This window comes from Limulus polyphemus, unplaced genomic scaffold (assembly GCF_000517525.1).
Source record: "Limulus polyphemus unplaced genomic scaffold, Limulus_polyphemus-2.1.2 Scaffold3458, whole genome shotgun sequence".
Lineage (NCBI taxonomy): Eukaryota > Metazoa > Arthropoda > Merostomata > Xiphosura > Limulidae > Limulus > Limulus polyphemus.
Window position 1 is genome coordinate 98,814 of NW_013669068.1, and position 22,051 is coordinate 120,864.

The 22,051-nt window shown below is 30.0% G+C and overlaps 1 protein-coding gene across 1 annotated transcript in view; it reads left to right on the forward strand.

The window, feature by feature from the left end:
* Positions 1 to 21,814, forward strand: part of LOC106469386 (epidermal growth factor receptor-like) — a gene marked incomplete at its 3' end in the record, with an annotated part of 79,444 nt that extends 57,630 nt beyond the window's left edge. Inside the window, exons 5-20 of the mRNA XM_022397894.1 lie at positions 2,290 to 2,503; positions 3,196 to 3,333; positions 3,858 to 4,045; positions 4,899 to 5,040; positions 7,000 to 7,101; positions 8,977 to 9,097; positions 10,362 to 10,529; positions 11,970 to 12,169; positions 12,754 to 12,886; positions 13,792 to 13,861; positions 15,564 to 15,688; positions 16,349 to 16,436; positions 17,478 to 17,573; positions 20,309 to 20,560; positions 20,932 to 21,017; positions 21,670 to 21,814. Of these exons, the coding sequence (XP_022253602.1) occupies positions 2,290 to 2,503; positions 3,196 to 3,333; positions 3,858 to 4,045; positions 4,899 to 5,040; positions 7,000 to 7,101; positions 8,977 to 9,097; positions 10,362 to 10,529; positions 11,970 to 12,169; positions 12,754 to 12,886; positions 13,792 to 13,861; positions 15,564 to 15,688; positions 16,349 to 16,436; positions 17,478 to 17,573; positions 20,309 to 20,560; positions 20,932 to 21,017; positions 21,670 to 21,814 (2,268 nt within the window). The remainder of the gene's footprint in view (positions 1 to 2,289; positions 2,504 to 3,195; positions 3,334 to 3,857; positions 4,046 to 4,898; positions 5,041 to 6,999; positions 7,102 to 8,976; positions 9,098 to 10,361; positions 10,530 to 11,969; positions 12,170 to 12,753; positions 12,887 to 13,791; positions 13,862 to 15,563; positions 15,689 to 16,348; positions 16,437 to 17,477; positions 17,574 to 20,308; positions 20,561 to 20,931; positions 21,018 to 21,669) is intronic.
* Between the last annotated feature and the right edge of the window lie 237 nt (positions 21,815 to 22,051).

The following is a 22,051-nucleotide window of genomic DNA, read 5'->3' on the forward strand; positions in this document are numbered from 1 at the left end:
CATTATGAATACTCTGCCTAAACAACCTTTTTTTTTTTTATGGAAGCGCGTTGCTTTGCCTATAGCCCTATACGATGAGTTAGGTTTTATAGATAGATAGATAGGCTGCTTTTTGCTTCTTTTTTTCTCACTTATATTCCGTCATTTATGACAACACATTGATATATATATTTATGTTTCATAAAAAAAGTCGCCCCCCCCCAGTGGCACAGCAGTATGTCTGCGGACTTACAACGCTAGAAACCGGGTTTCGATACCCGTGGTGGGCAGAGCACAGATAGCCCTTGTGTAGCTTTGTGCATAATTAAAAACAAACAAACATAAAAAAAGTCAGGCAAGTCTAATTACCAGCCATAACTTTAATGACAGTAACGAATTTCACGTGAAGTTACGAGAAGTCTTCACTGAATTGGACTTTGAAGATAACTCTAATTGGAGATATTTCTCTTATTTAATCACTTCCAAATGGCTCAATTTTATCCCGATTTCTGCAAATAAAATGTGTCTTCTCATTAAAAGCCTCATACTGCAAAAAAATTACAGCATAATTTTCAACTATTAAATGTAAGAATTTGTAGCTGCGCATAACATACTGTTAAAAATGTCTTTACACAGTAAAACGTCTTAACAATTACAAGTGATCTTCCACCATAAGGTAAATAACTTTAGAAAACGTTTGCGAGAACATTATTTGACCATTTTATTTCACTCTAGTCATTAACCCATATTTTCCCATTCCTTTGACAACGATGTAGAAAACGTCGTAAATGTACTGTGTTTGGCCAATTAAACTCGGAAGCATAACGTTGACAGGTGGTGTTGGTCATCGATAGCTCTGAAGTACAGCGCTTTTTGACGTATTTTCAAGAGTTACAAAACATACACTTTCGAATGACTACTCAAACAAAAGATGCTAGAATTATTATATAAATTTCATAAACAATTATATTAACGTAAAACACTGCAGGTGGTCCTTTTAATCAATTTCGCCAAGTAATCTTACGTAGCACGAAAGTCTAATTACGGCTGACGTTTAAGTTGATGAAAATTAATGACATTATTTGACAAGTACCCCAAATCTGTAGGTTCGTTTTTGTGTGTTTCCGTATTTGTAATAAGAATATAACGGCGCATCCTCTGTAATTTTATCACTGACGAAAAGTAAATAAAAAATTACGTTTTTAAAATACGTGTATTCTGGTACCATAAATTGTATATGACGGAAATATAGACCGGTGTTTCTCGAACTTCGCCTCGTCGCAGTAGGCGGGAATATACTAAAACAATACAGCAGATAATGTACAAAGATATTCTCTCAAAGCGTGTGATGACAATTACAAGTTTAAGGTCCTTACTGATGTTTTATTCCGGAACAATTCTTATAAGTTTGTATAAGTTTTTGAATTGATAAAATATAATTTTACGTCATATTATTTCGTGGTAACCTTCCGTCTCTAACTATACAAGTAAATGGGGATTTTAGCTGATTGCATTTAAGAGTTTTTCACTCGTTCTTGTTTAATATGTTCCCCGGTGGGACAGCGGTAAGTCTTTGGATTTACAACGCTAAAATCAGGAGTTTGATTCCACATAACAAAACACACAGACATTGTCCAGTATACTTTTTCTTTGTAGAAATACCTACTTTATTTCGTTCATTTGTTTGAATAAAGACAGTGTCCAAAATACATTTATATAAAACTTTATTGAATGAAAATATGTTTAAAATTTAGGTGATTTTATTTATTCATCCCGATAACGGAAAAATCTAATAGATTAGTATCAATACCCTGGTTATTGACAACTTAAATAACATGCTAATAAAATTTAAACAATTTCTTGGAGAGCAAAGTGACATGGCATAAACATTCACCTCATTAGCCAGACTTTCAGTAATACTGTGTTCGCCTTCTTGACACTTGACGATGTTTTGTAACTTAATATTGATAAATACCTGAAGTGAGGAAATAGATAAAATCATCTGTTATTTACATTTTCCCGATCACCGTATTAGTAATTGCCATCTATTGAGTATTTTTGGAAATATGTTTTAAGGTTTTAGTACAATCGTATCAGTCAATTATTTTCCTCTTGCCCCTCAGTGGCAAGACTGATGGCTTATGACACTAAAACCGGGTTTCGATACCAGTGGTGGGCACAGAACAGATAGCCCATTGTATGGCTTTGTGCTTAACAAATGTTAAGGATGTTATTTAAAGATTTACTACCAATTCATTAATAATCTGTAAAAGAAGTTTTTATTTATGTATTTTGAACATACTTGTGCAGGAAAAAAGTGATCTGAGTTTCCTCCATGACATTCGAGAAGTCACAGGCTATGTCCTGCTATCGCACATGAAACTAAAGAAAATGGAACTACCCAATCTGATGATCATTCGTGGTCGTAACTTGTTGCTGCTGAATGGTTTGTTCAAGAAGAAGCCTTTCGCATTATTTGTTGGTTACAGTTCTATAGAATCATTAGAACTTCCATCACTCCGAGGTATTGATTCAATTAATGTTATAACTTATACTTTTTATAGTCATGCTTGTTTTCTAACAACATAAATTTGAGTTTTATTTTTTATTATAAGTATAAGTTATTATTGAAAATATTTTGATTATCAGGTCTATTTAAAACATTTAGCTTTGCATATATTAATTAGTATAATTGAAGGTTTTCTTACAATGCTTTTCAAAGTGTCAAAATGAAGAAAAACATGTCGATGATGATAACATTTTTTCAATTGCTAAACACATTTTATATCTCTGACAAAAAAAATCGCTGTGTAGTGACTTCTACTGTAATAAACCAGAAAAGCTTGCATTCTTGATAAAAGAAATTACTTCCTGTCAAAACATAAACTCAGGATAGATGACAAGTAACTGGCTATTTTAGTGGAATGCTATGAGAATATTTGCTCTAACTCGATTTGAACCAAATATCTCCATGTCATTAGTACCAGTGAAATGTAACTTAATTTGTAATGAATAGAAAGGCATTAATAGTTTTCAATTAAGTATATCTATAAATAACTCGTATATTCATCTTAACTTTTTCTAGAGATTTATTATTAAATAGGTAAGGTTTGGTTTAATTGTAAACTTGTTTGTTGTTTACAGTCAAATGATTTGTTTTTTGACTGTAATCAGCTGAAATAAATCTTATTATAACATTCTTTTACATTCGTTTAGACATTTTAACTGGAAATGTGGGCTTCTTACACAGCTATGAGATATGTTTTATTCACACAATAAACTGGAATGAGATTTTAACTGGACAAGGCTCAAAAGCAATTTTCAAGTATACCACAAAACCATCAGATAAGGAGTGTAAGTATAATTGATTTAAGAAAGTTCTTTGTGTACTGGTAACAGAAATTTATTATGAAATGTTGTGATGGTAACAGCTTATGCTCTAACTAAAACAGCACATGTAGAGAACTACAAGTAATATAGGAATAATATGGATATTGTTAAATTATTATTAGTTTATATTATTTTGAAAATATTTCAGTTCCCAAAAAATGAAACAGTGTTGTATTTAAACTCTTCTTCTTACTTTGGTAAATATATGAGTGATGAAACACCCTTAGTTGGAAAAAATATTACATTTATGTTTTTAGGTTTAAGAATTAAGAATTCTAAATAATAACTGCAAAATGACAAATACATCTTCTTAAGGTCTTGTATTTTTCCTGGATTATAAAAGTTTATCATGGGAAATTTATTTCTTGGTACTTACTACTCTTAGTTTACTTTTATTGCTAAGTGTTTCATTATTTTCTTTTGAATCAATGAATGTGTTATAATGTAAGTAATAATAACAACATTAATCTCTAATCATATTTTTTTAGGTCCATCTTGTCATGAGTCTTGTACAGGTGGATGTTGGGGACAAGGAGCTAAAAACTGCCAAAAGTTTTCCAAGATTAATTGTTCACCACAGTGTTATAAAGGAAGATGTTATGGTCCCAATCCTCGTGAATGTTGCCATCTCTTTTGTGCTGGAGGGTGCACTGGACCAAAGCAGAGTGACTGCTTAGTAAGCAAAAAAATAGACTATTCATTTACTTTATAAAAATCTTAAATTTAAACCAAGTCACAGATATAAAAGAAGATTTGCATTCCCTTCAGTTACTGTGGGTATAGTCATCTATGCATACTGAAAATATGCATATTACTCGTACTTGACCCCTTTTATAAACAAGTCAGTCATGCTAAATATATTGTGATATTGCATTAATAAAACTTTTCATTTTAAAATCAATATAAAGGTGTTTTATTGTGTAGCCACTAGTTTAACTTATATTCAGATCCAAGTATTTTTGTCACCATTATATACATTTACAACCAATACATAAAATATTATCAGCCTTATATGAGAAAATATTGTGTCGTTTGTTGTTTATTCTTTGGTTGTTCTTACTAATGTGAATAATATTACCTAAGAGGATTTTGTTTGTTTTATCATAGAAAACATCTGATTAAAGGGTCTATGATACTTTTATAAAGTGTTCATTAATCATTTCTATGAGTTCAGGAAGACTGTTTTTGTTTGAAGAATAATATCCATCTCATTAAGGTTCTTTTTGTTTGTTTTTAAATCTGTGCTTTGCAGCACTTTTTTTTTTTTTCCATTACTAATTTCACATGTAGAGTTGACACACTTGATTAATATTGGAATTAAAATTATGTGATAGATTAAAAAACTAACTTTGTTATACTTGCAAGTATGCTGACTGTTTTTATATTATGGTAGTGTGATAACCTTATTCTAAGTAAATGGTTAGGAAATTTAATTTGCAAACCTATATAGATCTCTTTCTGTGATCTTTTTAACTCAATTTTCCTATAATTTGGGGATTTTTTAAAACAAAAATATGGTTCATTTACAGGCTTGTCGCAATTTTCATGATGATAATGTATGTAAGCAGGAATGTCCTCCAATGAAAAGGTACAACCCATCAACATATTCCTGGGAAAATAACCCAAAGGGCAAATATGCTTATGGTGCTACTTGTGTTAAAAACTGTCCAGGTAACTCGGAGCTCTTTATTTTGTATTTCAGTTTGCAGAAAAATTTAAAGAACATATTTTACAAAAGGAAAGTTCTCTATTATATAACTTTAACATCAAACAAACCAGATAAAAAAAATACAATGTGAACTCTGAGATCAACAACCATTCACTCAGACTACTCTCCTTTTTAAATTTATGTAATGCTGACTGGAGCATAGCACACATGATTACAAATAAATAAATAAAATGACTGTGAACTCTAGGTAATTTTACAGGTTGTTTTATTTTCTCAATGTTCCAGCTTTACATTTTTATCACTTTAGGAGTTCCCAATTAGTGTGGCAACTGTGATTTGTTTGATATCACTGACAATTTTATGCTCCTCATGAAGGAATAAAGCAAAACATTGAGTAAATAAAAGAACTTTTAAGATTCTCTAGAAGTAACGGTCATTTTATCTATTTGTAAAAATATTTTATTTTCTTTAGTCCATGAATTTCTTTTAAAAACTTGGAATAATTTGTGGAACCATCACAAATCTTTGCTGTAAGTAAAATACTTCAGAAACAAATTTGAGAAATGTAATGTATATTTGGTATTTATTAATATTTATAAAGGTAAATATATCTGTATTATTAAGTCAAAAAGTTGTCAATAATGAAAGAAACTAAAAAGAAGTTTATCCACAAACTCTGTGTTTAATTCAGTTTCTATAGTCAATTGTATTGGCTTCGAACTCTGTCAACATTTTATATATGTGGGCTGGGATTCTTCTACAGTAGATGTTTGTGACTTGTTGGCAATAAATGTCAACAATAAACGGATAGCACACAATCCATTTGTTTTGAAATAATATATCCAAAACAAGTCAAATGTACGTGCAAAAACTCATTACACTATTGGTTATCACCATTGTATCTAAAATTCTAAACATTTCTCTTTTTTGTCAAAAGTCCACACAGTATGATTCAATTACTTTAGAATCCAATTGACAAGATGAATTATTTTTCCCTACTCTATTTCTTATTATACAGTCTGTGATAAATTCACTTATGTTACCCAGTGGGTAACCACAGTTGTATCCAGAACTTTAAATAATTGTCTCCTTTTCATCAAAGTCCACTCCGGTGGGTTCAGTTACTTTAGAATGCCCTTTGACAAGAAAAATTATTCTCCTTATCTCTGTCAAACTGTGAAACTCACTTTAATTTACATTTTCTTTCACTAACTAACTTTTTCTATCTTCACTTAACTTCTTTAGGAATCACCCATCATGACTAAACTGCCAACCACTCAATCTAGATCTGTCTAATTATTTCTCTCATGTCTTTTCTTAACTTCCTCTCTCTATCTGCACATATTCATAACACACAACAGAAAAATCTAGAAATATCTAGCCCTCTAGTAGCAACAATATTACACATAGCTAGAAACATTTGGAAGTTTCAAGTAAGATGATGTCAACAATATTGTTAAAACCTAATACAACAGTTAAATCACATACACAATGTACTACTCTTACCAAGTTACATAATGAAATTTGTCATAACTATCATTTTTAAAATAATCAACTTTTAACACCTGTTTTAAAAACTAAATAATCATCAAATATTAGGTCAGTAAATGAACTAAATAATAACTCTTACACTAAACAGTCTTGTATATCTAACAAACTTATGTTACCAACTAACACAATATACCTTCACAGTCTACAGGGCAAAGAATTTAATTGTTTTAAACATAAAGTATTCATACCGTAGAATAAAAAATTAATGACCAGGGTATGATGTTTAAGACATTCAGTAAAGCTGTAGCTATGGTAGTTCCTGGCTAGTGTGGCAACTGTGAGTTATAGTATAATATAAAATTATTTAAGCAAATACCCAGTTAGAATCTCATTTTACTTCATCAAAAAATGTGATTTTTAGTTTTTATAACATTAAATATTATCTTTTTTTTTCTATGTATTTTACCCAGAACACCTTCTGAAGGACAATGGGGCCTGTGTCCGGTCATGTCCACCCAACAAAAAAACTGTGAAAGGAGAATGTGTACCATGTGATGGCCCCTGTCCAAAATGTAAGGTTTTTATGAAAAGCTTTTAAGGATAAATGATAGAAATGCACTTCTACAATAGAAGCAGATATACAACATTCTAGATCTATTTGTAATGTTGTATATAAGACTAAATCTGAGATATCGTGGGTATCCAAGTTTTATGTATAACAGTATTTCTGGTGCATCAGCAAAGTAGATGCTTATAAAGATTTGGATTGTTTTCCAAAAATACTCTCAACATTGAAATTTTCAGCTAGTTGACACAGATGAACAATGAAAAATGTGGTTTAGTTTGGGTTAATAAGACATTCAATGAGATCTTACCACTATATAAGTGAGAAGTGTGGTTTAAATTGGGTTAATAAGACATTCAATGAGATCTTACCACTATATAAGTGAGAAGTGTGGTTTAGTTTGGGTCAATAATACATTCAATGAGATCTTACCACTATATAAGTGAGAAGTGTGGTTTAGTTTGGGTTAATAAGACATTCAATGAGATCTTACCACTATATAAGTGAGAAATGTGGTTTAGTTTGTGTTAATAAGACATTCAATGAGATCTTACCACTATATAAGTGAGAAGTGTGGTTTAGTTTGGGTTAATAAGATGTTCAATGAGATCTTACCACTATATAAGTGAGAAGTGTGGTTTAGTTTGGGTTAATAAGATGTTCAATGAGATCTTACCACTATATAAGTGAGAAGTGTGGTTTAGTTTGTGTTAATAAGACATTCAATGAGATCTTACCACTATGTAAGTGAGAAGTGTGGTTTAGTTTGGGTTAATAAGATGTTCAATGAGATCTTACCACTATATAAGTGAGAAGTGTGGTTTAGTTTGGGTTAATAAGACGTTCAATGAGATCTTACCACTATATAAGTGAGAAGTGTGTTTTAGTTTGGGTTAATAAGATGTTCAGTGAGATCTTACCACTATATAAGTGAGAAATGTGGTTTAGTTTGGGTTAATAAGACGTTCAATGAGATCTTACCACTATATAACGTTTTTCATTGAACTTTGTAAACCATATAATTGCCTTTAGATAAATATTTTATATTTGTCTACCAAGTAACTTTTTTGTGAAAATGAAAGTAAGCTGTATCTGAAATGTTTCTAACTTGTACAATGTAAAAGTCACTTTTTTAGTGTCAAGTGGGATTTTATTCTGTGTCAAGGTGAGAGAATCTCACTGTTTGGTATTAGTGAAGAAAACAGGCAGAAAATCCATCAAACTCCTTCTGTGTAGATAGAGCCTGATCCCCATCTTTTTGGTTTTTGGCCTTGATTGGTGATGAGGATCACTACTTTTAAAAACCAGTCTAAACCAAACATCTTTTTTTTTTACACAAAGTGTTGTACATGATAATATCACCTGAACTCCTGTGATATAATAGGGTAACTGCAGTGAGAAAAACGTATAAAAAACCAATAAAACAAAGTTTATTGAATTGGGAACCCACAGTTTTAGTAATAGTTTCTATTATTGAAACCGAGCTTACTCTGATCAAAGGTTATTATTATTATATAAAAACATTTAAACAATACCAATAAAACAAAGTTCATTGAATTGGGAACCCATAGCCTTAGTAATAGTTTCTATTATTGACACCTAGCTTACTCTGATCAAAGGTTATTATTATTATATAAAAACATTTAAACAATACCAATAAAACAAAGTTTATTGAATTGGGAACCCATAGCCTTAGTAATAGTTTCTATTATTGACACCTAGCTTACTCTGATCAAAGGTTATTATTATTATATAATGTATTCTAGCATCTTCATTTAAGTTTTTCAAATAAATGTTATATGTAAGGTTTCTAATGAGATGTCACATTTGTGTGATTTTGAATGTATATATAGTGATACACTTGAATCTTCTTTTCATATAGCTTGCACTGGTGTTAAAACATTACATTCAGGAAATATTGAGAAATTTCGAAACTGCACTGTCATCAAAGGATCCATTACCATACTGGAATCAACTTTTACTAATTATACTGACTTTGAAGAGTAAGCAATGAATTCTTAAATATTTTGTTTTGGTATTTTTTTAAACATATTTTAGCACAGTTATGGGATTAAATGAAAGTCTTCTACTCACATTAGAAAAACACATTTTTCTCACAAAGTACATGAAATGAATTTTTCCCAAAGCAAAAAAAAAAAGCTTGTGTAGGAAGATTATACAAATTATAAACAAATCAAATATGAATGTAGAGCTGTGCTTCACTTGGAAATGTTAAGCTAAAAATTAATGATTGTGAAAGTATTAGACTAGTAAAATTATTTATTTTGTGCACAAAAGTACTTACAGAGAATAAAATTTGAATATGGATTGATCTGAGGTTATTAGTCAAAGAGTCATAATGTTTTCATATGTTTCTGATCTCACCAGATTTAATTTTGTTTAAAAGCATGTAAAATAGTTATTTTCAATGTCATGGCTTTCATAAGACTTATTGTAAAGAAAGAAAGAAGAATGCAGTTTTCCATTTTCTCTAGTACTGTAAGTTTAAACTAAGTTAAGTAACATTTCTTGGTCATACACCAGCATTGTCATCCTCAATGAAGATTCTTTGTTCTCAGGTATATAATTCTTTCAGGTTATCAATTTACACTGAAACATTCACCCAGTAAAAGAGGTTATGTGAGTAGTTAAACTACTTCATGTGTTCTCAACAATTTTCTGGGTGTCGAGAAAAATTTCTTTTAATTCTTTGAAATAGGCTGGAAAAAAAAGAATGATAGAGAAACTGAGGGCTTTAACAACTATTTTCTTCTGGTGGCTCTTATAAGTGATGATTCTAGTTCAGAGTGATTTCAAGTAATTAGTGATATTAGGCCATTTACTAGTCTTTGTTCTAAATTCTGGAAACTGAAAAAAGTAGCTACTTCCATAAACTTGATTCCAGTAGATAACATTCAGTTAGTAAACATGGGTACAACTACCCTAATTAACTTAATTGTGGCTAATTGTACATATTTTCCATAAAAATTCCATTTGCTAGACAAGAAGCTATTTAAAATATATTTATATCCAGCTGATTGATAAATATAGCAGTGGCAGTTTAACTTTATAGCATATTTTAACAAAATAAAAAGCAACATTTTCAGAAATATTTTTTGGAAAAGAAAAGTGTGTTCTTCACACTGGTTTCAAAGCTGAATGTTTTATGTACTTGTACTATATATTTTTTGTTTACCTTTTTCAATTTCTTCTTAGGAATATTTTGATAATTAAGTTTTTAATTTGAATCTTTTTTTTTTCTTACAGAGATTTATCAGGTAAAGTTTATCCAGCATTACACCCTAGTCAGCTAGAAGTGTTCAGCACTTTAAAAGAAATCACAGGTTACCTCAGCATTGAAGCCTCAAACCCACATTTCAAAAATCTTCACTGCTTTCGTAATCTTGAAGTGATAGGAGGTCGTCAGACGACTGAGTAAGTTTTTACTTTTATTGTAGTGACATAAAGCAATATAAAAGTATATGAATCAATTTATATAAGGCCTGAATCAGTTTAGCAGTCCCTGTTTTCGACATTATCATTAATGTAATTTTTTCATACAAAAATGTCTCTCATGATGGATACATTTTCTAGTGCCAGATCCTCATATGAACCTAAAACACAATGTTGATGAGTACTTAAATATTTTATAGATTCTTAATATGTTACTCAGAAACTTACAGCTTTTTTCCTTGTTTTACTGATATTAATAACTTGTTCCTAGACATCTTACATCGTGCTACTTTATTTCTTAATTTATTTTCATTACCAAAATATCAATTTGAGTGAAGATAAATGATATAGAGGCCTAATTATGTTCTTTGATTACTACTCTGACTGCAGCAGACTAGTTTGCCAAATTCAGGGCTCATTAATCTGTTTCAAAGAGCAAAGCAACTAAATAAAGTAGGTCTCATATAGTGATGTAATGTAAGTAGTTTGTTTGGTTTAGATGTATAGTTCTTTACTCACCACTAAAGTACTGTTGCGTCAGCGAGGTCACATGACTAGTATCACGCCACCTGTTTTCTAGAAATATCCTGTTCCTTCAAGAATGCCCTAGCATTTGCTAGATATAGGGGTAGTCTGGTAAATATAAGATGGTCACAATGTAACGGGACAACAGTGTAATGAGTAATTGAATGTATGCGGACAAAATATTGTTGGCCTCGTGAGACGTGAATTATAGTGTTGTTGAAATTAAGTGTATCGTAAAGTTGTATTCGGAAAGAATAAACCAGTTTTATTTAAGAAAGGACTTGTGTTGCTAAAGTTTCATCGGAACGAAGTTACGGAAAATTAATTAACGACTGGAGGTGTAACAGTACTTTATATATTTGGATAACACATAACATAACATCACAATTAATTATCTTTTAGTATTCAGTGAAATAACTGGTTATTTATTTATTAGGTAATTTCTTCTCTTCACTAAAACATGAATTTCAGCAAAGATAAGCATGTTACTTTGTTAGAAAGTTTGTAAAATATGGAATACTACAAAATTATTTGTTAATACTGGAATGAGTTTACCATTATTTTGTGTTATTTAGGAAATAAAGATAGATCTCTGGCCATTTTTAAGTTTTATTTCCTTTTGATAGAGGTTTTAACCATTTAGCTGGTAAACTTAAAAGAAACTTACAATTCAAAGTATCAAAGATATTTAAGTTTTTTGAGGAAGTAAAAGATTAAGATTATTAGCTGTGAAATCAAAATTCTGAGTAGCTTGCAGTTATATATATATATATATAAGTGAATTTTTAAGAACATAGTATATATAGAAACTTTTTTATATTTTTCTGTTTTATTAATTCTGATTATAAACAGTATAAATGGCTGTTGAATGTACTTAAATATGATTTTTTTTGGTAGGCAATATGTTTCATTATATGTTCTCAAGACATCACTAGAAACTCTAGGCTTGAAGTCCCTGAAGAGAATAACATCTGGAAATGTGATGATCCTTGAGAATGACAAACTTTGTTTAACAGAAACCATAAAATGGGACAATATCATAATGTATAATTCAAATAAGGCATTCCTACGAGATAATGCTAAAAAGGAATATTGTAGTAAGTATAGTATATACAACTACATACGTATGTAAATTTACAAATTAAATAAATATTAATTAATTGTTCATTAATGACTTTTTATTTTCATTTTCTGCTCCAAATGTGTCTTTCTAATACAGACACCATCATTACTTGTTACATTTTTACATTTTGTATTTTGAATATGAAAATTGTTTTAGCACAAACAGTAATTTTCCTAAAGATGTGAAAGAAATTTGAGTTGTACATAGTTTTATTTGAACTTAAGTTAAATTATAATTCAAATCTCTCTCATATAACTGTGCAAGTAGTAATAACGGTGGTTAGATTGTGATTTTGAAAGAACTCCCTGTTGTGATACACCTTATAGTAGCATTGTAGTAGTAGCTAATAGCTTGAAACCTTGATGAAGAATTTCACCCCTAAGTAGTAAACTATGTTCATGTGAAATGTTTGATTTTGTTAAAATATACAGTTTTTTTTTTCATAAATGCTGTTACATGTCGTTAGCAGTTTTCTTTGCAAAAAATATTGATTTTATATTATTGTACAGTTTGAACCATGTGGGAATTTAATATGTCATTTCCTTTCTTTATCCACAGAAGACAGAGGATTAGTATGTCATAACCAGTGTAAAAATGAAGAGTGTTGGGGACCTCGTCCAGATGAATGTGTATCTTGTCGAGCCTACAAGCTAGGAGATATTTGCATGGAGAACTGCAGTGTGGTAGAGAAGTATGTTATTCTCGGGAAATTCAATACATTTTAGGGCAAAGATGAAGTTTACCATCTTTTAAAGTGTAATGCAAAATTATGTTTTGACTAAGACAGATTTAAACTTAGGTGAGATTAAAACATAAATTCCAAAAGTATTAAAGGTAAGAGGAATGATCATAAAATATGACAACTCATGCTGCAGGAATGTTTTTGAATTTGGAGTTTACTTTCTAAAACATGAAGACATACTTAACAGTAACTAAACATTTGGTAAGGATGTTCATATAGTTATTGTGCAGTATTGTACATGTATGTTTCTCAAGTCTAGAAGCCTAGAATTTATACAACAAAATGAATATTAAACAATAATATTGCTAAATATAATAACTGTAAAGTAAACAGACATGAACTAGAAAGAACTAAACCAAAAAAGAAAAACTGGCTTACCGTGCAGTACACCTTTTATGGGAAAAAAAAATCTTTCAAGTGCTCCAGAGTAAATGTTATTTTTTATGAAATATTGACCATTTTTGTTTGTTTTTTTCTTACACAGATACATTAAGTATTCTTTTAGATTGCTTTGATGTGATAGATATAAGACAAGGTGAATCATGCTTGACTTTTTTGTCTTTTCTCTTACAATGATTTTAAATGTTTTCATATTTTTTAGTTCAATATATGAGTTGAAACACTGTTTTTTAGTTCAGTGACTTGATGAGTGACAATATTTGTAGCTTAGGTGTTGAAAACAAGATAATAAATTTTAATGCAGCTTGATTATAAAGGTGTTCATTTTAAATAGGTCTCCTACTTGAAAATGCTGTTCAAATTTTGTGTTTTTATTAAATGCAGTTCTACTCAAAATATGTCTACTTTATTATTAAAAATTAAATATAATAAATTTCTGAATATTTCATTTTCAGTTCATATGATGCTGGAAATAACACATGTAAGCACTGTCACAGTGAGTGCTTAAGGGGATGCAGTGGTCCAGTGAGTTGCATTTTGATACTAAATTAATTAATTCATTAAATAATGATAGGAAGAATTGTACAATATAGACGAATAATAGATGTTGTGACATGTTCTATTGTTGGGTGGATTATTTTGAATTAAATGGTGAAAATGATGTGAAGTGCAGTTCCAATAAAGATAAATTTATTAATTTCTTCTATAATGTTTGTTACAGGCTCTGTTTACTTTCAAACAAGTTGTATGTCTATGTACATAAACAATGTTTCAACAGAAATTCCTTGTTGATGGTAATTATGCCTAACTTATTTACCTTTTGTCGATAAAGAAAAAAGTAACCCACAAAGTAACTGAACAGCAGGATAGATGTGATAATATTGAACTAAAATACTAATTGACTTCTTATTACTCATTTATTCATATATAATGTATTCTTGTTTCTAGATATTTCATAAAGCTTCTTAATCCTTAACATTCAAGAAATTCCAGGTATTGCAACATCATCATCATGATTAGCAACTCTCTCTAGCAAAGAAACATCGAAACCAAAATATAGAAAATATAATTTACAACAGTATGATTGAGAATGTTCTTAAATGAAAATTTTGTTTCTCATTCATTATTAATATGTGTTTTTGTAAGTTAATGATAAAATATTTTTATAATACAGGTTGTAAATAGAAGTAGACAATGATGACATCTAGCTCTGTTTTTGAAACAGCTCTGTATTCTTTGTAACAACATCACATATACTGCATAGGTTTGTTGTTACATAAAATGAAATTGTAATGACTGTCTATGTATTTTCAATTTAACAAGATATATTCCTCCACACAATTATTTTGCTATTATAATAGTCCACATGGAGAGTAGGTTGATCAGAACTTGAAAGCATTATTGCTCTGTGGTGTGGAGACACCAATAACCCAGTAATGGAGTTAGTGTTATTTTATATACACCTACGGTTTGTTCCAGCTAGTAAAATATTATGATTTGATTATCAAAAATCAACAGTTCGTTGCCTATAATAGATCAAAGCATTCAAAAGCTATTCTTCACCTTTTTTCTAAATATTGACAGTATATGATCTCCAAAGGTTCATCACAAAGCAATACAAAATCAGTAACATTTTTTTGGAAAACACTGTCATAAAAGTTGAATAAATGTGAACTTGTAGATGTTAATTAATCTGTTACTTTGAAATATGTAACTGAAAATGTGATGCAAAAGAACTCTAGAATTAAGTCTATCAGCATCTTAATAATGTCATTATTATCATTAACACAAGCAAGATATAGTCTTCTTTCTTAAAATGTAATGTGTTTTTTTATTGTTTCATTCATAGGTTTTCCCAGAATAAAATAATGTTAGATTTAAAGTGTGATTTTGAAGTAGGTGTTAAAATTAATCCATGGTTTGTGTATTTTTAAATGTACTCTATTGCAAAACTTAAAAAAGAATCTAAAAGCTTTCAATAGAATAAGGGAGCCTCTAAACCGTGTTCAGGATAAATACAGCCATAATTAACCAGCTATGAACTCTTTCTATTTTTTTGTAATTGTAAAAATCACTGTTAGGTATTTTGGTTTACTTTATTTTAAAATAATTTCAATGAATGTATGTTTTAAAAGAAGGAAAATCTATCATCCTCAACCTAGATAGCTAAAAACATACACTTGTATTTCTCTTTATTACCCTTCTAAACCAAGTTTCTCTCTTTTAGGAATCGAACAACTGTAAAATATGCAAAAACTTTAAGGATGGTCCTTACTGTACCTCTAAATGTCCTATCACTAAATACAGTGACAACAAGGAGTGTAAGTTGTGTCATGAGAACTGTATTGATGGGTGAGTTAACTATATATTTTAGTTTCAACATGCAGTTTGTACGATTTTGTATGAATAAGCTTAAAACGTTTTTGAAAACATTTCCTGAAATTAACTAGTAACTAATATTATCAGCTAGTGCTGTCTTTAAGAAGATTATTACAAGTAAGATAAGCTAAATAGTGTTTATACTGGTGCCTGAAATAACATGGGCTGTGTGACATAATTAACTTTGGAAGTGTTGTTTTATGTATGCCATTAAACACCTTACTTTCCTGTGTCCCCTCATTATCAATTTAGTTTGGTAATTAAACATAGTTTAGAAACTGAAAAGTTGACAGCTTATTTAATGAGTATCTGTACGATGTAATATGAGTTAATAAAGACTAGATTTTACCAGTCATCATAGTTTTATCATCATACTATATTTTTCTCTTTTTTTTTATTATCTTTCTTTTCTTTTTTTTGTGTACATAAATAAATACAATTTTTAATTAGCAATATTAGGCTTAATATTAAAATTTACTTTCATACTTTTTTATACATTGAACATTTTTGCCTTATTCATGGTTTTAAATGCCTATTGAGGTTTTCAAATTATTATCACCTTTATGAATTTTATGTTTCAATTAGCTTATATGAAATTTTCTGTTAGTTTATCCAGTTTGTTTTCCTTTACAGCTGTACTGGTCCCAATAACACTCTTGGTCCTGGGGGATGTAACTCATGTGAGAAATCAATTATGAAGGAAAACAACTACAGTGAGGTTGTAAGTCATTCTTTTGTCTTTTATACATCTGGAGTCTAAAGATGCTATGGAAATTTTAAGATTGTTTGAAGGAACTATAGGAGCATGTATAGAAATTCCATTGCTGATAATGTAATGTCTTTGATCCATGTTAGTGAAATATAATGCATTGTTCTGAGTATAGGCTTGTTATAGAAAAAACAACCTCCTTTAGATGAAGAAATTCCTAACTAATAAACATAACCTGCTTTGATAAAAAGCTTATGCACTTCTAAATATGACTTTTTAGAAAACATTTTTATAATTACTTCCAATCTTTATCGTTCTAATATTTATAAGTAAGAACATAAGAAAAGTATACTTAATTAATTTTAATCATTAACAGGTCAATTTTTAGTTTTGCTCTAAGTAGGTAGTTTGCTCTGATTAGATGTTAATATTAATTAGAAACTGAATTGCCAAAAATACAATTGACTTTCAGTTTAGAACTTAAATAGTTTTTCAGATGGTTATACTTGCAAAATTATTTAAATTATTGCAGTATGAAAATAGAAAACAAACTTGTTTTGCTAAAACAAGTAGGTTTGTAGAGTTATAAGTTGTTATATTAAAAGCTTGTATAATTGTAGATTTAATTATAAAACCCAGAAGACAGTGTATATGAAAAATGTGTAAATTAATGATCATTAGAATAATTTTACTTCTTTGATAAGGTAGATTTGGTTCCATTTTAATCTTATTTTGTCCATGCTATAAGAAATTATGAGAAATTTAGGTAACACTTGTTTGTAAGAGATTAAATGCATCCTGTTGCTCTATTATTAATTACTGATTAGTTAAATGGAAATTATTCGTTGTTTAACTTTACATAAACAAAAAGTGTAGAATGAACACTGAATAAAGAAATTATTCATATATATGCATTTCACTTAGAAATTGTGTAATTAAAATGTTACTTGTTGAGATGTCACTGCAGATCTTCCATATTTAAATATCGTATAGCCAAAACACTTTTTGTCCAAGACTACATCACTGTTCATAATGTGTTTTGTCTTACATCAGGAATGTTTGTCTGGTGATGTACCTTGTCCAGAAGGATATTTTACAGAATATATTGGACCTTCAGACACAGATTTGAAGGAATTAGTTGGGAAACCTGTGAGTGATCCTTTCTTACTATTCTTTTAAAAAATTCAGTAAATTAGAAATAAAAATGTAGATGTGAAATTAATTATACAAAATTTAAAAAATAATATTATTCTAAGGGAGAAACAGTGTCTTTATTTGATAATCATCAGGTCAAACATATTCTTAACTAGCTCAGTATCGATTTGCAATAAAAAAATTATATTAGCATTTCAATTATACTGTTTGTTGTAACTAGGCCACTGCAATCAGTTATATCAGTTATCTGTTATCTGAAAACTAATGTTTTCTGAAATATAATGCCAAAGCTTATAAGTACCATTCTTATCTAAACTAGTACAGATTTTCAGTAGCAAAGAAAAAATAGCAGTATTTTGACAATACTATTCACTGTAGGCCACTGCTTATGAGGCTGTTGTATTCTCAGGTAAAGCTGATTCCCTTACAAGTATGGGAGAGGTGCTTTAACAGCAGGAATGAGCAGGAAATTTGTGAAATAACTGTGATTGAAAACTTAACTGAATTCTCTAGGTATTGAATAAAGAGACTGGACAAGTTTTCAAGAAAACGAAAGAAAAAGCAGTATACATCAGGATTATTAGATGGTGCTTTGTTCTACAGCTTTCACTCTCTCAGGATTGATCTCCATACAATTGTAAAACAATGCCCTCAAAATAGGTTTTTACTCAAAGATCTCCTAATAGAACTGAACTTAGAAAATATGCTTGAAATCAATAGGTAAACTCGGTTTCTTTGTCCTTTTGACAGTGTCACCTCATGATCTTGTTTTCTCACAGCATTTCCTAGCTGTAACATAAAGGCATCATCCATTTGACCAGCAAAGGATATTACAGTCGATGGCCCTTTCAACATGGATGCACAATGTTACTGCAACATCCCCTCTGGCAGGATATATGTTATATGCTACACAAAACAAATAAACAAAGCAAGTAGAACAGAGCACCTTCATTGGTTTTCTGGACCATGTATTTATGTTAAAACTGCATAGAAACTGGATAACAAAAAGTTTTAAATTATCATATAACTAAAAGCAGGTAGAAAACATGTTATGCAGGCATATCACAAGGCCTTTACTCAACACCAGAGCTCATCAGTTTGTCTATTGACAAAAACCTTAAGACTTAGGTGAACTGCTATTTATACCAGTAATTTGTTAGACAAGAAGTTAATGCCATAAAAAAGATCATACAATAAAAGCTGTTTTGTTTCTCAGCTCAACATAATTTTTCACCTATTATTTTGGATTTTATAACTCCTCCAGACTGATAATTTCTGGTTATCAGGTATTGAATGGTACAAAATAAATATAACATTATACAGTCTATTTAATGCCAACTAGTAGTGGCTAAATATAATTATAGGTCTTATTGTGAAGTTTTGTCAGATTTGAAAGCTTAATCATTGTCAAGATGCTGGTTTTTGAAGTGTAAAACTTTTAACTATTTAAACACTATATATCTTAGGGGTATATTTACTACTATTCCTTGTAAGATTGTATATTATCATCATTTTTAACTCGCAGGCCACCCCAATAAACCTTACTTTTCTATATTTTCACTACAGAGGCTTCCTACTTTCCCTTATTTTTAGGCAAAATTTATATTTTTTCCCAATTTTCAACTACAGTTTTGGTTTAGCTGAACATAAGATACAAAACTTGTCACAAAAACACATATAGCCATATGTATAGTATAGTTTAACTACCTTTTTTTTATTAATAACTTCAAACAGCAAAGCATTTCAAAATATGGTTGTTTATACAAGTTATAACTTCTTGGTGGCATCAGAAACAGACAGTTTCTTTTGCAAGATGAGCAAACTGTCTTTTCTGCTTTCTCGTTAGTAACCTTTGAGTGAACATAACCTCCATCCCAGTGAAGAATAACTGACGGATGATCAAATGCTTCTTTAACTTAATATATTATGAGTTTTCAAGCTGAATCATGTGCACCAGCTTTTGTGCCTGTTGTTATGGTTATTGTTTGCATAAGCTTTAGGTACATCTTTGATTTTCATGTATGAGAGTGTGTATGTCTCCGTAAGTCATATCTTCATACATACATACACACACACATACATGTTCTTTGTGTTGTATTGTTGTGTAATTTGTGTACATGGCAGTCATGCTTGAGAAAGCCTTTTTAACATGTTATAAAATATCAAGGTAATGTAGAAAAATAAAATGTCGCATAGAAAAACATTATTCCAGCACCAGTGGTTAACCTGTGCAGACAATAATGGTCATGAATGGCAAATGACCAGTTTGACTGTTTCTGTAGTATTTGTCAAATGGAGATATCTTATGATAATAGTGGCAAACAGCAACTCTTGAAATATCCACAGGGAGATAAACACAAAGAACTGGCTAAGGTGAAGTTTAGTTGTAATAAACAAATCCAGCAGCAGTAAACTTTCTGCTAGTTCTTGCTCTTCTAGTACAGTGGCTAATGCTTCTATGCTATTTCAAAGTCCTGCTCTAAATTATCCTTACTTTTCCCTACTAAAGGCCCTACTTTTCAAAAACTCTGCCCTACTAAAATTCCTACTTTTCCTGAGGGGCTTGTTGGAAGGTCTGCATGTATCTAAGACATAAAATATATTTATCAAAACCTAGCTTGATAGATCAATGTCATAGTTAGCACAACATTTTTTGCTTGATGTGCTAAGCTATGCATGGATATTGATTTGCAAGTTAAAAGTTATTCTTTTTTTTATTGCATATTAAGGTGTTTCGACCTTGTCACTCTCAGTGTCTCACATGCACAGGATATGGAGTCCACAAATCAGTATGTAATTGTAAGGATTACATGTCAGGTGAACAGTGTGAATCAAGCTGTCCTATTGACCACTATGCCAACAATGCCAGTCGAACCTGTGTTAAATGTGCTAATGAATGTCGAGAATGCATGGGTCCAACAACTAAAGACTGTAAAGACTGCCGAAACTTCAGAGTGTACATGAATGATAACAAAACAAGTGTAGGTAGCTATTTAGAAAAATGAAACAGAAAAGCAATTCAATACTATTTTCAAACTATGAAATTTAGTGTTGCTATAAATTTAGTATTAATGTACTATTGTTACAGTGACAGTGACTTTTATTGTATGTAAATCATAGAAAGGCAAAGTTGTTTAAAATGAGTGTAGGCTAATCTATAAAAATTTTATTACTGATGGTTAAAAACTAAAGAAGAACTTTATGATAAAACATTTGCAAGATTATAGAAAGTTATTGATGACATATAATTTATCCAGTTTGTAATATGAGAATAATTTTTAAACCTTTAATAGTTAGAAATAAAGTTAACCAACTTTGTTTATACAAGAAGTAATAGATCTTTTTTCTCTAGTTCAACTGCACTGCTGTATGCCCACCTGATAAACCATACAGAATTCTACAAAAAGTTCCATATTGTTCTAGTGTGGATCCATCAGAGTTAGTTCGTTTTATTTCCTAAGACTGGCTGTCAAATTTTCCAGAAAAATACTATTTTTTCAACAAATTCTTGTTTATTAGAGGGTGTTAAAATTTTATCTGATTTATTATAATTTTTATTAAATAAAAAAAATAGTAATTATTGTTAAATGCTAAAAAAGGATTATGAATAAATGGAAAATGTGATAACAATCTTCTTGGTAGAAATGTTGATCAAATTTTTGGTTTTTCTCCCTGCATTTTTTACTTAACTTTTTTTCCCAGTTGCTATACTTATTGTATACATATTTAACTAACTATCTGTCTGAAATCTTTATCAGAATTTCTAAGAATATACACTGAATTTATTATGCATGTTAAAACAAATATCTTTCAGAAAAGTTATTAAAAATTTAAGTCCAGTCCATAAGAATCTAGTCAGGGCATTGTGCTATTAATATCATAAAGAATATGCTATGTTTGTTAGCCATTCTTGTTTCTATAAAGGTTAATATGTTTGGGTGACACAAAGTTTCAAGTTAGATATGTTTACAAGGCCAATTTATTATGTTTCGTGTCACATACATTAAACTAACCTGGTAGAAACAAGAAAAACTGCACAATACAAGTAGTTTATATGCACAATTATTCAACAGATTGTTGAATATTTCAGCAGTTACAAGGAAGAAAATAATAAACGAGTGATTCTGGGTGTTACAATTGGACCCTCTCTGGTGTTTTTTATACTTGTTGCTGGGATAATGTACTGGATACTACAACGTATTCACACAAAGAAAAACACTGTAAAGATTGTAGAGGTAAGAAAGTAAGGACATGGTATAATTTAGTAAGGGATAACTAATTTTCATAATCAAGCTCATAATATGGAATACTTAATATTGTTACGTCTCCATTTGTTAATTAACTTTCCGTAACTTCGTTCCGACGAAACTTTAGCGACACAAGTCCTAACTTAATAAAACTGGTTTATTCTTTCCGAATACAACTTTACGATACACTTAATTTCAATATTCGCGCTAAAACAAACACTATAA